Below are 17998 nucleotides of genomic sequence, written 5' to 3'. Positions count from 1 at the left end.
AGTCTCATGTACATTACAATTAGTTGTTCATAATTTGTCTTCTTTGAGCAGAATGGGAGCTCCTTCAGGTGCCCTATCTTCTTCATTTCTGCATCTCTTGCAAGCCTTGGCTTCAGCAGACTGGCCAATGTATTGTGAACTGTACCAGAGAGGACTTAACATTGACCTGCCTGTAGCGATACTGAACTACATCCAGTTTATTGGCATCTGTCTGCTTCTGGATTGTTCACAGTTCAAAATTCCAAGCCTACACTTCTTGATGATTATTATCTGTTAAATATCTATTATATAAATGACTCTGTAGTAGATACTGTGAGTTAATCCACAGTTAGTAAAATAGTATACTATCAGATTAAATAGTATACCATCAGATTAAATTTTAATAGCTGTTACAAGAAAATAAGATTTTAAATACAATTACAATTTCAGTAAAATGTATTACATAAAAGTTTCAATATATTTTTAAAAATAACTAAAGAGAAACAAAAAGTGGAGAGTTAAGAGGCTTTATAAAACTAGGGGTGGAGAAGAACAAGTCACTTGCCTCACAAATGCTGCAGTAATGCGCGGGTTCCTCTTTTGTCCGCCCATGCCATATAATTTCTTTGCCTGCGGCAATGAGAGCTTCCCTCAATGTCTGACATTGCTTCAGGGTTCTTAGAAGACAATACCTGTTGTAGGGGAAAAAATTATTTGTGACCAGCAATTGAATATTGAATGTCTTTAGCATAAAAGATATATCATTAGAAATAATGCCAAGAGACTCAGTTCTAATATCTGTGACTTCTTTTTTCTTTTGTCAATGTCTCAGATATATTCTGAGATTTTAAAAAAATGGGGTTACTGTTCAGCAGTTCTGATATTAATATTATATCAGTTAAAGTTGAGAATAATTTTATCTGAATATAAAAATATAATGATCTTAATAGGCAAAACATGATTCCTTGCTTAAATATAAGCTGTTACTTTTGGCTCGTATTTGGGCAAGTAAATTGACCTCTTTGGGAGTCAATGTTCTCATCCTTGAAATAAGGGGTCTGAATTCCAGATGTGAACTATGATTCTAGCAAGGCAGGAAGGCATGTTATTTCTATTAGTACTACCCAGACAATCAAAAACAGCATCATCTATATAGATGCTTTTAAAACTTTTGAGTCTATAAGCAGAAAAACATTTATGTGTTTAGTCACCACACAATACCAAATTGGTTTCACTATAGCACTAAAGAAGGCATTTAAATCCTCTATTTTAACTTAGAGATAATATAGAATCTTCCATTTATAAACACAATTGAGTTTATAATTTCTGGCTTTTCTAAACTCATACTTACGATGCTAACAATATAGTGAATTCTCACAATTTGTGCCGATTTTCCTATAGTTTGCTGTCATTACTTGAAATTGTCTGCTAAATTCTCTTAACTCTCCTCTGAATCTTAGGCTCAGATTCTCCATTTGAACAAAGAGGCTAGACTAGATGATCTCTAAGGCACTTTTCCTTCTAAACTTCAGAGACAGTGAAAATACCCTAAAGAAAAGGAAATGGGTTTAGCAACTGAGTATTGTTTGAAAGCAAAAGGTCGTATCTGTTTTATTCATTTATTTTTTTCTCTGTCTATGACAGTGCCTGGCATATAGTAGGTACTCAATAAACATTTGGTTACTGAATAACTAAAATTTAATGTATGTAAGTAATAGCACATTTAACTTCTCTTAATTTATATTTCCTTGTTATTTTATAAGTGACTAGGTTAAAGTATTGTCACTTATCAGAACCCATGTGCATTAAGCCAGGATAAAAGATGACTAAAAATATATGTAAAACTTGTTAACTTATTTAACAAACATATAGCAATATCAACTTCACAGCTAGCTGTAAGGCAAACCCATTATGCATCATATTAAAAAAAATTTCTCAGTTTGTTCAGCAATTCCTGCACATTTAACTTACTCAGAAACAAAATAATGCTGTAGACCAGCGGTCGCCAACCTTTCGGACCTCATGGACCACCAGTGGTCCGTGGACCACCGGTTGGCGAGTGCTGCTTTCGACTATGGTTGTAAATCAAAGCTAGGACAGCTCTCTCCTTTTTTCTCTCTATCTCTGTGTGTGTGTGTGTGTGTGTGTGTGTGTGCATATGTGATATGTGTTCGTGAAAGTATGCCAGGGAAGGGAGAAAGCAAAAATTTAGATCATGATAAAAACAGACAGAATATAATTCAGACCATGCCACCAGCTCTTAAACAGTACCTGCTCTTCCCCCTTTCCCACCCCGTGTCCCATACAATTCACCTCTGAAGGCCCTGATCTTACTGAACAAGTTTTCCAACCAGGGCTTCAATATAAGGTCTCTTTCAAAAGAAAATAATGCCTACAACTCCGCAGACACCTCTAGAAGATTGGCAGACCCTACTATGCTCCCACGTGGGAAAACAAACAAAAATGATAAAACAATACAATTAAATAAATAAAAAATGAGGACCAGACAGAAGGCATGGTATTAGGTACTTCACACTATTATGCCACTTAGGCATCTAACAATCCTGTGCAGATGAGACTCGTGCTCAGAAGCTAAATTTGTCTGATGTCATAAAGCTATTTTTTAAGTCATTGGGCTGGGGTTTTATAAAAGCAGGAAATCTCAAGCTTTTCCTCACTATCTCACACCGTGCTCTCTTCCACGTATTCTTACCCACTCCCCCTTTCTCTTTTGAAGATGAGATTCAGTCAGTGCAGCCCCCCACCCACCCCCCAAACACAGAGCCGTGGTTCTGGGAGTATTATTATCCCACTCTTTACTCATGAGTAAATTTTCCACTCCAATGCTACTGACTACATTGACAATTAGATGGTAGTATATAATTTATGGTTAGTTTGGTAGTTTCATCTAGAAAAATGCATTATACCACTTTCCTACAAACAATAAAGGATTAGAGCTAGGATTGCTAGTAATATTAAGCCATGAGTATTCTATGTATGAAATCACAGCTCCAGAATTTTTATTCTGTGAGATATTGGAACTTTAGAAAACCCACAGCTCTATTAATCTGATCTGACAATGAGTAACCACATTGCGGTTTTCTCTTTGCTCTTAACATTAAAATTGCACGTTCATTCCCATTTTTCAAAAGGTAGCCATTGGAATTCAAGGGAACTGAGAGAGACAGAGGCTCTTCTGAAGTCCACCAATGAGCAGCTCCTAAAGAAAGAATCTGATTCAGTCAAAGGGTAGGGAAAAATCAGAAACTACAGAAATTTAGGGAAAGGATCCTAGAGAAGATACAAGTATAATATTTAAGACTTAACAGTAATCTGCTCTGCTTTGATTAATCCTAGACCGTGTTTGAGTGTATTGAAAAGCTAAAAAATAAAAATCAAACCAGATCAGGATTGTTATTTCCTCTTCATTTTAGTTTTGCAGAATTTTAATAAATATATCTTACAGCAATTAATAATTCATTTGTTAAAAACAACATATTAAATCACTAGCAAAAAGTATAAAATTGTAGCAGATATGCCGTTTTTAATAAATGCATTTTAGGAATAGGGTCAGAAATAATTTCAGGGGATAGAGAGGCAGGGAATTCTTTGACTTTTAAGGATCAATGTGGTTTTAGGATCCAACCCCTACTTTTAGCTGCTTGGATGAAAGACTACCACAAGAAGGCGGGGAATATTAAAGACAGCTCTGGCTTGGAAGAAAGCCAAGAAAAGGCTGATTGAGGGCTTGGTGTATTTGAGGTTACACAGTAGAATCTAATCCACCCAAAAACCAGTCTGCAAAGATGAAAGCTACAGAAGGATGGCGTTTTAGAAAATGACTTCATGTAGGGGATAGAAATAAAAATATACTTAAAGTACTAAAGACAGTAACATTAGGACAAATGCTCATGTACAATATATTCATGAATTAGGCAAAAGATAAACAGACATAGTATACCATGGATGCTAAAAGGAGGGAAAGCTCAGCTTCAGGTGAGGGGAGGTAGGAATCACAGAAGTTTGGATAAAGAACTTGTCAATTTAGATGTGAGCCGGAAGGAAAGGTGGGATGAAGGTACTTTCCAGGCAGAAGAAATGTCACGAGCAAAGGTTAATATGGGAGCAAACAACTGTTCTTACAAGATTTTAATCTTGGGATGAGGTTTCGGAGGCAGGAAAATAAAGGAACGAAGCCATGGTGACAGGATATTATGTTGAAAGTAAGGCAACAATGGAATGACTCTGACATTCTGGGGGCAAGTTGGCTAAGTTTCCAGTCAGTGTGGAGAGAGATGAGGCACGGGTTAACTAGATATGGCACTTTTAAAGATGTTATGCTAACAATCTCAGGCATTGAGAAGTAGATGGTGTACAAACTCAAGTTTCCAAGAGGCACTTTGCCTTGCACAATCCCTCTTACTGAGAGAGCCATGCAGGAAAAGTAAGCTAACACATGAGCCCTCATAACACACTTGCCACCTATCACTCCAGGGTTGTATTGCCCCTAGGACAACAGTGAGGGTCTAAATGTCAGTAAGACGTTAACAGTTTCATTTAAATCAACCACATGGCTGAAAATCAAGGTCTCAGTCAATAATAAAACGAGTATCTTAACACATTGCAGACCAGTAGTTTTATTGCCAGCTTTACCCAGCGGCCAAATAAGTTTCTATTGAAATAGTACAAAAAACGTTTTTACATAAATGTTAAAGGCACGCTTTAAAATTAAATATCCATTGCATTTTGAAGTTATTTATTACATGTTCTTACAAGCTAATATCTTTTTTAAAGAATTCTCGTGATTGGCCACAAGCCTTAGAACAGAAAACACGAGAATTCTCGTGATCTGCCCGCAATGTGTTAAGAACTTTAACCTCTCGGGTGGAAAAAACAAGTATGAAAGCAAATATATGTTAACCATGAGAAAGCAGAGTTTTAGAATTTTTAGATTTTGTTAGCTCAATGTTATAAAAAAGCATTGCAAATGCAACCCAGTATTGTATTAGAAGATCCCCCTAGGACAGTGATGGCGAACCTTTTGAGCCCGGCGTGCCAGCATTTTGAAAAACCCTAACTTAACTCTGGTGCCGTGTCACATATAGAAATTTTTTGATATTTGCAACCATAGTAAAACAAAGACTTATATTTTTGATATTTATTTTATATATTTAAATGCCATTTAACAAAGAAAAATCAACCAAAAAAATGAGTTCGCATGTCACCTCTGACACACATGTCACAGGTTCGCCATCACTGCCCTAGGACAACTACACTGGGATCTATGCTATCTATGGAGTGGTCTTTGTAACTATACCGTCTCATTCAATTATTAGGCCAACTGGCTATGACCAGTGTTGTAGAACACTTCATTTATCCATTTGAAAATGGGAATCAAAGGGAAAGGGAGTTAATACTTAACAGTTTAATCTACAATGTTTATAAGAAAAGGGAAAACAAAAATATTGTTAGTTCTGAAAGAAATCTAATACAAAGTAATATTGAATGTAAACTGTAACTGAAAAAAATTTTAAGTAAAAAAAGAAAAAAAAAGTTTTTGGGGAGTGGTTTTCAATGGACTTGGTACTGTTGAAATTTTAGAAAATTAACTTTCTACTCCTCAGCATGCTACTGTCGGATATGCTTCTCCTAAATCAAAGATTTTCTAATATTGCATTTCTCAGTAGAAAATGGGCTCTTTGGAATTCTGTTTTTGACATTTTAAAATGCACTCAACTGCTTATTATCATGGTTGGTGAAGAAACTGGAATTTCCAACATATCGAAACATACTACCATTAAATTAACTTGCTAATAATCCAACATGATTACAACAATTTACACCATATTTACTGGTATATCTACCATTGAGATTAACCCATTCAACTGCATCTAAAAGAACCTTTCCATTAGAACAAACTGATGGTTGCCTGATGGGAGGGGGGATGGAGGACTGGGTAAAAACGGTGAAGGGATTAAGAAGTGCAAATTGGTAGTTACAAAACAGTCATGGGGGGAGAGGTCAATGGGGGGAAAAGGAGACGTATGTAATACTTTAAACCAGTGGTCGCCAACCGGTGGTCTGCGGACCACTGGTGGTCCGGGAGGTCTGAAAGATTGGCGACCGCTGCTTTAAACAATAAAGAATTTAAATTAAAAAACATACACACACACACACACACACACACACACACACACACACACACAAAAACAGTCATGGGATGTAAAGTATAGCATAGAGAATATAGTCAAGAATCTATATATATAAAAGCCAAGTGACTGGAATGCTGGAATGACCAGTCATTATGATGCACACTGCAGTGGCCAACTAGGCCAATCAGGGCCCCAATCGGCCCCTCCCAACTTCCTGCATTCCCTCCCCCGCCACCCGTACACCAGGCCTCTAGTATTGTAATAATTATGTATGGTGTCAAGTGGGTACTAGGCTTATTAAGGGGACCACTTCATAAGTTATATAAATGTCTAACCACTATGTTGTACACCTACAACTAATATAATATTGAATGTCAACTGTAATTAAAAAATAAAAAAAATCTTTAATTAAAAAATAAAAGAATCATTATCTATTCTGAAAGCTGTTATCTACAGAGAAAGCTAATCAGTACCAATAGTCCCCAGCTCTCAATGCCCAAACATACTGAATATGAGTCTTAGGAAAGTGAACTACAAAAAACAAAAAAAAACAAAACAAAAAAAACAAAAAAAAAAAAAGCCAAAGCAATCTATCTCAAATACCTGAAGAAGGGAATTGTGAATCTGCAAAGAATGAGGGTTTCTCTTAGATCTTAATTAATACTTTAAAATTAAAAACAAGGGATAAAAGCTTTATACTATGATGAAGATGAATAAAAAGTAGCAATAATCTCCCCACCCTTAATTTTAAGTTTTAAAGTGCCTATTTAGTGACACTTACACTCAGGACCCATGAATGGAAATATCTATGGCATAGTTTATACTAGAATGGGACATGGGCTCACCAAAGTAAACAGCATCAGTATTTCTTCTAAAAAATGTATAACCCAAAGAGAATTGAGGAAACATATACAGAATGTAGAACTCTGTATGACAGTAAGGTCGGCCCTCTTCACAGAAAAAAAGGGGAGGGCAGGGGAGGGGAGGGGAGGGAAGTGAAGGGAAGGAAGGAAACTCATAGATCTAAAAGAGACTAAAGACATCCCTGGCCGAGTAGCTCAGTTGGTTAGAGCATCATCCCATCGCCAAGACTGCAGGTGGCGCATACAAGAATCAACCAACGGATGCATATGTTAGTGGAACAATAGATGTTTCTCTCTCCTTACCTCTCTCTAAAATCAATAAATAAGACTAATGACACAATGGCTACATACTGAATTCAATATAAACCTTGATTCAATCTCGATTGAAGGTGGTGGGGTGGGGAGGGGAAAGAGCTAAAAAAAAAAATGACATTTTTGGGTAGTTGGGTAAATTTAAATGTAGACCGTATATTAGATGATTACTATTGAATTTCACATTTCTCAGATATGGTAAATGACACTGCAGTTATGTGAGAATATCCTTATTCTTAAGAGATGCAGGTTGAAGTATTATTTAAGGATAATTGAAGTATTACAAATATTGAAGTATTTGGGGTGACATGCCATAATGTTTGCAAATTACTTTTCATGATTCAGGAAAAAAAAGTGTACCTGTGTGTGTGTGTGTGTGTGTGTGTATAGACAGCTAAGTACATGTGTCAAAAACTTATCTTATGACTTCAGATGAGATTATGTAGGTATTCATTGCATTAGTATTTCAACCATTTTTGTAGATTAAAAAAAATTTTAAATAAAAAGTTGGAGGGAAAAGTGCAAACAAGTTTGGGGGCATGTATGTAAATTTTACATATTTTAAAGAATAAGTTATATTAACATAGAAAAATCTATCATATTTCAATGAATTAAAGGAAGAGCTCAGTAACCTTACATTTATAAGCCTTCCTTAATTCATTTCTTTGTGTGGGACTGCTCTACTTTAAAAATAGCTAATGATTCAGAAAACTCAACAGCTAACAAATAGGGCTTAAATCTGAGTCATTTAAAAGTTTAGTGTAAAGAAGGAGAAAGTAAGTTTGCTTGCAATATATACAGTATGTGTAAAAAAGTTTTTTCATTTAAACAGTTGAAATCAAAAGAGAGATTATGTACTGAGCTTTCACTAAAATTTTCTAAGAAGTTAGGCTGTGATCTTTTCTAGTCAAGTTCACTGCATTAGGAAATAAAAGAAGTAATCAAGATAATAAATATTCTTTTGACTCATGATAATGTAGGAGGGTAGCTGGAAGAATGTGAAGAAGAGTATGAGACTTATTTTAGTAAAATAGCTAGGATGTAAAAAATAAAAAAAGAGATTTACTATATGATTTAAAGCATGCTATGAAACTACAGGACTCTAAAAGACCAAACTTGATTTTGAAAAAAGAGCAATGTTGAGTGGTTTAAATAACCACAAGTAATTCATTCCCAAAACGATTGAGGGATAGTAGGTGACAACAGGATATATCATCACTTCCCGTTATTAAATTACTTAATATATAGGCTCATAATCTATTACAATCCCACAAATTTTTCATAAATTTTGCAAAAACTCATTTGATGTTGACACTTGACCTGGGGCTTTTGATAGTTGTCACTTACCTCATCAGTGACTATATGTTTTACTGCAGAAATATTAATGTGTCTGATTCCAGGATACTGCCACAGACCCTGCTTGGAGGGTCAAATATATTGTAAATGCACTGTATTACCTTACCGAAAATCCTAAGAATTCTGAATACCAAAACATATTTGGTCTAAGGGGTTTAGGATAAGGAATTATGGAGCTATAGTACTTCTGTGAGGCCTTTCCTGAATATTCCTCTCTCAGAAGTGCCTTCCTCTGTGCTTCCCTGCATTTTTTAAAACAAACTTTTCCAACATTATAGTAAAGACCATGTATTTTAATGTTTTGACTATTCCCCAATTATTTTAAGTGCCAGAGAAGTGATCCAATTCTTTTGTCACCTAGCACAATACCTGAGCATCAACTCAGTTCACAATAAATATTAAACAAATATGAAAGGATGAAAAGAAATGCGTAGAGCTCAGAGAGTTAGTTGAGTGGATGAGAAAGCACAAGGTAAATTTTCCTTACTTTCCTTACATTGTGTGTGTGTGTGTGTGTGTGTGTGTGTGTGTGTGTGTGTGTGTGTTACTCCTCACCTGAGGATATTTTTTCCATTGATTTTTTTTAAAGAGAGAAACATTGATGGGAGAGAGACACGTCGATGAGTTGCCTAACCTGCAACTGAGGTACGTGCCCTTGACCGCTTACATTCATTTTGACTGGGCAGACTTACCATTTAACTGTGAAAACCTAAAAATCACACATTGTAAAGTCACAGTATTTATGAATTAAAAACAACAACTTTCAGGGAGCAAGTTAAGGAAGAGGACTATATTTGTATATCTTCTCTATTCCACTTTTTACATCTCGCTGATATTTTATCTTTTAAAATAACCTACAATTCATATGCTCAATGTATAATGAATTAAAGCTTTACTAAAAGATAATTCAAAGGAGAAAAGAGAGGAGGTATAAAAATTGCAGTGCACATTAAAGACAGTTTAAAATACCAGAGTGATAAAAATAAAGAGAAAATTCAAGCACACATCTCAAGGCAACATTGGGAGAAATGGCTGACAAGGTAAGTGGGGGTCAGATCTGAGATACAAATGGGGACATTAAAGAAAGTTTAAATTTGTGCCTTACTATGTTTAAAATAGTTGGTTGCTGGTGACCTCAGCAAGAGAAGTGACAGGGGCATATTAAATGTAGAATGCTATGGATGGGGACGTGAACAGGAGATGAAGAAAATAACTCAAAGCAGAGGAAAGGAATGGCAGGGGAGAACACCATTTCTTAAGAATTGGTATAGCTCAAAGAAGCTAGAACAAATCAACACCACTTTCTTTACTGGCAGGATCTAGATTTGAGGACCAAAGCAATGATATGGAGACAATTTTACAGCAAAACTGATCTGAATTTACCTACTTTACGCCTATCACAAAATAAACTAAACATCTGTAGTGACTTTAGACAAATTTTCCCCAAAAGTAACCCCTAATTTCCTATTCAGAACCAAGTACCATTCTGAGATATTGCAGGGAACATGGAGGGCGTCGGCAGCGGCGGGATGGTGCAGTAGGTGAGCAGGGGCGCCAGACCAGGGCAGGGCACTGGTTGCTGTCATCGGGGCGAGCCTCTGGTGGTGACTGAAAATTCTTTGCTCTCGCACACCATGGTCCCACTGGGTGCTCACACCTGCTGCGGATGCCAGCCCTGCTTGCACCCGCAGCCGGCACCACTGCTCAGACCTGCTACCGGTGCCTGGCACAGGCCCAGATCACCCCTGAAGGCTTCTCCACCTCCCCCTGCTCCTGAGGGGTGATCGGGGCAGCAGCTGCTGCTCGCACCTGCTGCTGGCGCCGGCCCCAATCGCTCCACGCTGTCAGTGCATGGGAGCTGCGACAGCAGGAGTGGGCCTGCCGGAAGACAGGGGACCAGGGGCTGTGGTGGGAGGGGCCAGGTGGGGCACGGAGGATGGGCCGAGACCCACCCCTGTGCCCACTATAGCTTTGCGGCCCACAGTTCCTTTCAAGGTGCACAAATTCGTGCACTGGGCTCCTAGTAATAGAATAAATGGATAGACAACCCCCAAACCCAACTACCAATTACATGTATAGAGTATGATACCTAAGATCCAACTTTTTCAAGTATTTGTACATTACTTGCTATGATTTAGTTTTTGTTACCTTTGCCTCCTCCTACCACTTCTGCCCAGGACAAGATAAAAATCGTGCAACTGATAAAGGATAAAGGACTGTATCATAAGAACATCCACATACATATTACCTTGGCCACACAATTTTTGTTTGAATAAAATCTGGGAGGTTTGAAATCATTTTAGTAAGTCATGATTACTTTTAAAAGGTAGTATTTTAAAAACAACATGTGCTGACCAAATTATTATAGCTGCAGGGAAAATACTTAATGTATTATTTTAACAAAGACAAATTTATTTCATCAGTGAGTATAAAGCAGTGTATTCCAAAATAAGTTTATGAGGAGAACAATTCTTCAAAAGATACTGGTCAAACAAATGGGTTGGGGAAATACAATACATTATAACCCTTCTCCCCATTCACAAAAAACACTAACACTTAAGTCTTTAAAATATTTTACAAAAAAAGAAAAAAAGAAATACTTCAACTTTATCTAATCCATCATTTCCCATATTTCTTTGACCAGAATTCCCTACCTTTTGGGGGCAGGGGTAGTAACGGTAAAAAACACAGTTTAGGGAAACACTGCTATATATAGCACTATTTGAAAATGTTACTTCTAAACAGATTTATAATATAGCTAGGACAGAAACTGTGATAATAAATGAGCTTACTAAAACATATGTATTCAAATAACTTGCATTACATGTTTAAAGCAGCTAAACAAAGGGACAATTATAAGATAGATGATTTAATGAAAATAAAAAATTAACGTTTTAGTCAAATCCCTATATTAAATGCTAATTTCTCTGTACCAGCAATTATTTTGTGATATCATTTCCTCCCCCAATACTAAGGGCAGTCTTTCAATATTAAAACTAAAGTTCTCCTAGAAATCAGGTGGTTCAGAAGATAGCGGGGAAGCAAGGTTTGTGAATCTAATTGTTTAAAAGTCATTTGTGCCTTTGATCCTCTTTATACAACAGTGCACTAACTATTTGGAAGGGAAAAATACTTTTAACATGTGGATTCTTGTATTATATTTTGCTAGACTTCTGGACAATTTTGTTTTGATGTCAACATAATTCTGGGGGTGGAGAGGGATTGAATAACTAACACTCCCCAAAAAAGAGAGGGACTACAGCAGTTTTAGAAAGCACTTACTTAATCATTTCAAAAAGCTTTGGATCTGAGACCTTGATATTTCGTGCCATATTCCAGGAAAGATGAACCATGGGTACTATTGACTTCACACTTTGCAATTTGTTCCATTCGTACCGTTCCACTGCCAACTTATACTGGCAGGCTAGGAAAAAAAAAACAGTTATAAAGCAACCCAAAGTACCAAAATTTATGAAGATAACCATTATCACCTTCTCGGGTGATATCATCAATACCAATTCTGAAAACCTCAAAATATTACAAAAATAACTTTTATGTTTTTTGATAATATGGTAATAATAGCGATCATGTAAACAGTGCTCATTTTAACTATGTGCCAGGCATTGTGCTGAGCTATTTTAATACATTATTTCATTTAATCTATAGTATCACCTTTTTAATTTTATTATTCCCATTATACAAATGAAGAAATTGAAGCCCAGAGAGGTTATATAACTTGCCCAAAGTTGCAAGAGCCAAGTCCTGGTCCTAATCCAGGTCTATCTGGCTCCCAAAGCCATATTATTCATCTTAACTATCTACTGCCTGAAGGCAGGCAGAATCCAAATGGATTCTGATATAATAGGGCTATTCATAATACCAGACAGAGAAAAATTTGAAAGACTGAGTAACTACTCTACTTTGCTTTCTCCCATAAAGGGTTTCCTTAATGGGAGAAAGGAAAACAAAACCAAGCACTCTATCACATGGAGGAAAGCCACCACTGATCACAAATACCCATTTTAAACTATTATAATGAGGAATAAGAAAAGTCTATTGTTTTTTAAAATATATATATTTTTCCTTGTATGTAAAGATATACGTTTTTGCTGAGATCTATAGTCTTGGATTTCTATTTGTTAACTTGAATTTAATTTCTTGTACTACAAATTGAATTTTTATTCAAGGAGACATTTTTCTTCCAATTTTTAGTGGGGTATATTCCAAGAAGAAAAAAAAAAGAATTATCAAATACAATCCCTTATAAATTAAACATTTTTTTTAGCATAATCTTTAAAATACCTGTAAGTGGACCAACATTCCAAGCAATATTGTTGCACCAGCCAATAGCCTGAACCCAATGAACAGTGCCTGCATTTATCCAGACCAAATCTCCAGGTCGCTGAATAAACCTATACACTGGAACATTTGCTTCATAAAGGTCTTCAAGGTTGGGCCACCAAGAACCCATTAGGAAATTCAAATTATTTCTGAAATAAGAAAAAATAATGCGAATGTATCAAGTACTTTAATAAGCTCCTTATAAGACTAGAAGACAAATGTCAGAAGTTTTAAAAATATGTTCATTCATTGCATTTAAAAGTAATGGCTTGTGCAGTAAGAACTGCTATATGTACAGGGGGTAAAATTAATTACAGTTAATTTTTGGATGACTTAACCAAAGATCAGTACTACTATCTTAAGATGATTTTTTTAAAGATCCAAATGAAATCCAAAGCTACCTTTAAGCAACACTTATACACATTAATTTTTAATTTCACTTCTCTAAAGGCTGTTTTGATTGAACCCTTCTCCCTGGAGTATTGAGAAATCTCTAAAAGGTAAATAGAAGGTGGAGCTGACATCAAGTCATTTAAATCCATAAACAGAAACACTATGACAAATAAAGTACTAGGAACTTCTATTTCTGAGGCAAGTGAAAAACAGAGGTGGTCTCTAGCTTTCATGACTGGGTGACTATGCAAAATGAACAATCTCACCCATGTACAATCACACATATGCACAAGTAACCATCACTGCTGCCATCACCAGTATACTTTGGAAACATTTCTACAGATCATATTACCATGCTTATATTTTAAAATCCAGCTTCTTATTCTACTTCATCATGATATAATATGAAGTACTTTTTAAACTACATAAACAACTTTTCCTACAAAAGAATTTTTAAAAATTCAATTTACTACTTTAAATTTCATTTTGGGGAATGAAAAACTTCCAGAGTGGAAATCTTCCTTTCCTTAATATCTAAGATACAGCCTTGTTTTTATTTCTGTGTCTTGTGCTAAAAGATATGATAAAATGTACCTTTAAATTATTTTCATTGGTTTAAATTTCATTTTTATTTTTTTATATCAAGGACTGGCAAATCCAGCCCATTGCCTGTTTTCATAAATTAAATTTTTTATTAAAACAGAGCCCTTGCCCTAACCGGTTTGGCTCAGTGGATAGAGCGTCGGCCTGCAGACTCAAGGGTCCCAGGTTAGATTCCGGTCAAGGGCATGTACCTTGGTTGTGGGCACATCCCCAGTAGGGAGTGTGTAGGAGGCAGCTGATCGGTGTTTCTCTCTCATCAATGTTTCTAACTCTCTATCCCTCTCCCTTCCTCTCTGTAAAAAATCAATAAAATATATTAAAAAAAAAAACAGAGCCCTGACCCTTCATTTACATATTGTGTGACTGTTTATGTGCTATAATGACATGGTTGTAACAGAGACCATACGACCTGCAAAGCCTAAAATATTTATTATTTGGAAAGCTTACCAACCTATAATCTAGAGGGAATCTCAATCTTACTTTTTCCCTAAAAACAAGCAAACAAACAAACAAAGAAAAAACACAAATGCAAGGCTGCTCTTGAAAGTCTAGAACAGACTGCCAATGATCATGACCTAATTGCAAGGAGACAAGAATTGGCTTACTGTCTGTGATAAGGCTATGTAGATACAACCCAGAAAAATTTGCCTGTAAAGCAAAATATGGTTATAAACACAAATCCTAGCTCTACTTTATCCATGTGTTGCCATCCAAAAGCAAGCAAGCAATCAAGACCACCAAATTATCAACTAAGTAAAAAAAAAAAAAAAAAAAGACACCCTCAAACTTACAAACCAGCAAGCATCCTTTTTATCATTCATTCAAATGAATGGCTATTTCAAGACATTATTTCGAGTCAAAAAACAAACTACAGACAAGGTCAATACCAGTCAGTTCCAAATAATCCTTATGCAAAACAAAATTATATTGAAATGCTAAGGTGGCAAGTGCTATTTCTGCCACTTAGTTAAATTTACCTAACTATTTATACTAACTCGATATTTTTATTATTCCCCAAGTTCAAGTTCTTTAGACATCATCTGGCTATTCTAATTATCTTTGTTCCCAGGTTACCTCTCCATTTAGATAGGAAACTAAATCCTAAAAATAGCCAATCCCTACTCAAAAATAATGAACATGAATCACTGTACTATAGCTGCAACAATATACTACTATCTCAAAATGTGAGAAATAAAAATCTTTCTGTAGCACAACGGAGATTTCCTACATGATACTGTTCTATCTCTACTACTACCAGGTTGTTGGCCCACAAAAGTAAATCAGATTAAACTAGGTTATTTAATCAAAGGATTTGGAACTTTAAAATTCCACATCTTTGGCTTTCTTACACTGAAAGAAACCTATGTGGTTAAATAGCAAAGACAACATATATAAATATATACATGTATATGGATGTGTGTGTGTGTGGGTGTGTGTATATGAAATTTTGGATTAAAATGTCTTTTTGCAACCATATTTACATTTCTTACTAAATTTGGGTATTTACAGAAAAGATTCTTTAACCCCAAATTAAGAAATTACAGTATGTAGAATATGTATATAGTTTCCAAAATCTCTCATATATAAATGTTTTTAGTGGTTTCCCCCCCACCTCCGCCTTTATTTTATTGGAGTGAGGGGATTAATACCAAACGTATGTATAATTTATGTTAACCAAAATAATTTTCTAATGTTATTAGTAACTAAAAATATTAGGTGCTTGCACAATGGAGTACTTTTTTGAAAAAACAAAGTTTCCATTTAAACAAACATTTCAATTTAAATCAATAAAAACACTTCCAAGATACCCTTTAACACAAGATAAATGAAGGCTATTTCTAGGATTCTAGGTAAGGAACACTTCCATGAGATGAGTTCTTTCAATAATACAAAACAAAATCTGAAACAGTTGATTAAATTTTATAATATTCCTTTATCGGAAAAGTTGCCAGAGTAGTTTTAAAAAGAATTTATATTATAATGACATAGCAAAGAGTACTGTGTTGAAGTTTGAGTTATTAACAATCTATAAGGGTGTTCTATTATAAAATTTCTTCCACTTCTAAAACCATTTACAATAAAACAATTTTTCTTGGAATACAGACCTTTCACATGAACAAATACTTATGTATCAACTGTTTAATTAGCCTAATAACCAAGTTTTCTTTCCTTTAAATTCAAGGCTATTACTATTGTGTGAAGTAGTTTCAAGGCATTTTCTTAAAGTATTCCCAGTTATACAAAACAATGGGTTTGGAATCAAATCGTGTTAAATGAAGCTTCTGCTGAATGGTAAGAGAAAATTGGTTATGACATCCAGCTTTAATAAGTTGTCCTTCACAATTACTGTTTTTGAATAATTATGTTTAAAGAATATTTAGATTGGAAACCTACTTTTCACAGAAATCATTCAGAACACCCCAGTAACCTTCAGGAACAACGAACCATTCACAATCACCTGGACCAATATTGATATTTACTGAACAGAAGTTGTTATTTTCTTGATGACCTAAAATGTGAAAAGAAAAAGATCAGCATACTATAAATTCTATAGAAAATGTATCTTTAGAAATGAAACCTTAGAAATGTTCAACAGAGAATGCTCTAATGGTATTGTTTTTGCTTTTTTAATTGATTTGAGAGAGAGAAGCATTGATTTATTGTTCCACTTATTTATGCATTCATTGGTTGATTCTTTTTTTTAAATATATATTTTTATTGATTTCAGAGAGGAAGTGAGAGGGAGATAGAAACATCAATGATGAAAGACAATCATTGATCGGCTGCCTCCTGCATGCCTCCTAATAGGGATCGAGCCCACCCAGGTACATCATGCCCTTGACCAGAATCAAACCCGGGACCCCTCAGTCCACAGGCTGACGCTCCATCCACTGAACCAAACCAGCTAGGGCTCATTGGTTGATTCTTGTATGTGCCCTGACCAGGGATTGAACCCACAATCTTGGTACATTGGGACAACACTCTAACCAACTGAGCTACCTGGCCAGGGCCTGTTAGTATTTTTGATAGTGTCCCACAGGATTATTAAGCTCTGTTCATTTTTCTTCATTTTGTTTTCTCCTTAGAATAGATAGTTTCTTTTGACCTATGTATGTTTACTGATTTTTTTTTTTATCCTGCTCAAGTCTACTGTTGAAACCCACTAGGGACTTTTTTGTTTCAGTTATTATACTTTCAGCTTCAAAATTTTTTTACTTTCTTAATAATCTCTATGAGCCATTGTTTCCCTTGGTTCTTGTCCATGGTTTCTTTTAGCTCTTTAAACATCTTTAAGACAGTTGATTTAAAGCGTCTCGTAAGTATAATGTCTGTACTTTTTCAGGAATAGTTTTTGTCAACTTATTTCTTTCTTAATGTCTTTCTCTTTGTTGCTTGCTTTCTTTCAGGTGTTTTTTTTCTGACTGGAAGAAACTAAGACATTCCCCAAAACATGAAAGCTGAAGAAGTTTGTCACTAGTCAATCTGCCCTATAAGAAATGGTAGAGTTTTTTAGGCCAAAATGAAAAAAACACTAGATAGTAACTCAAAGCCCTATGAGATATGAACAACTAAAGTAAAGGTAAGTACATAAGAGGGAAGACTCACACTTCCCAATTTTGAAACTTAACCTCAAAAGCCAATAGTAATAAAACCAGTGTGGTACTGACATAAAGACAGAGATATAAATCAATGGAACAGAATCAAGATTCCAAAAATAAATCCATACATACATTATAACTATGCTCAATTAATTTTCAACAAGGGTGCCAAGACCATTCAATAGAGAAAGGATTATAGTCTTTCTGACAAATGGGACAATTGGATAGCCATATGTAACAGAATGAAATTAGACCCTTAACTGATACCATGTACAAAAATCAACTTAAAATGGATCAAAGATCTAAATATAAGAGCTAGAACTATAAACAGTCTAAAAAAATATTGGGGTAAATCTTTTCCGACCCTGGATTTGGCAATGGCTTCTTTATATGACACCCA

The 17998-nt window shown here is 35.3% G+C and overlaps 1 protein-coding gene across 16 annotated transcripts in view; it reads right to left on the bottom strand.

Annotated features, from left to right (window-relative positions):
- Positions 1–17998, bottom strand: part of KDM6A (lysine (K)-specific demethylase 6A) — a 103300-nt gene that overhangs the window by 3238 nt on the left and 82064 nt on the right. For 14 of the 16 annotated variants that reach the window (XM_014544035.1, XM_014544039.1, XM_014544043.1 and 11 more), the window contains 4 exons: positions 16394–16508; positions 12965–13152; positions 11945–12086; positions 545–671 (listed from right to left, as the gene is read on the bottom strand). In XM_014544035.1, the coding sequence (XP_014399521.1) occupies positions 545–671; positions 11945–12086; positions 12965–13152; positions 16394–16508 (572 nt within the window). The other 2 variants (XM_014544040.1, XM_014544041.1) reach the window with 2 other exon arrangements.

The sequence above is a fragment of the Myotis brandtii genome, unplaced genomic scaffold (genome assembly GCF_000412655.1).
Source record: "Myotis brandtii unplaced genomic scaffold, ASM41265v1 scaffold349, whole genome shotgun sequence".
Lineage (NCBI taxonomy): Eukaryota > Metazoa > Chordata > Mammalia > Chiroptera > Vespertilionidae > Myotis > Myotis brandtii.
This window is presented reverse-complemented; position numbering and strand designations above follow the sequence as displayed.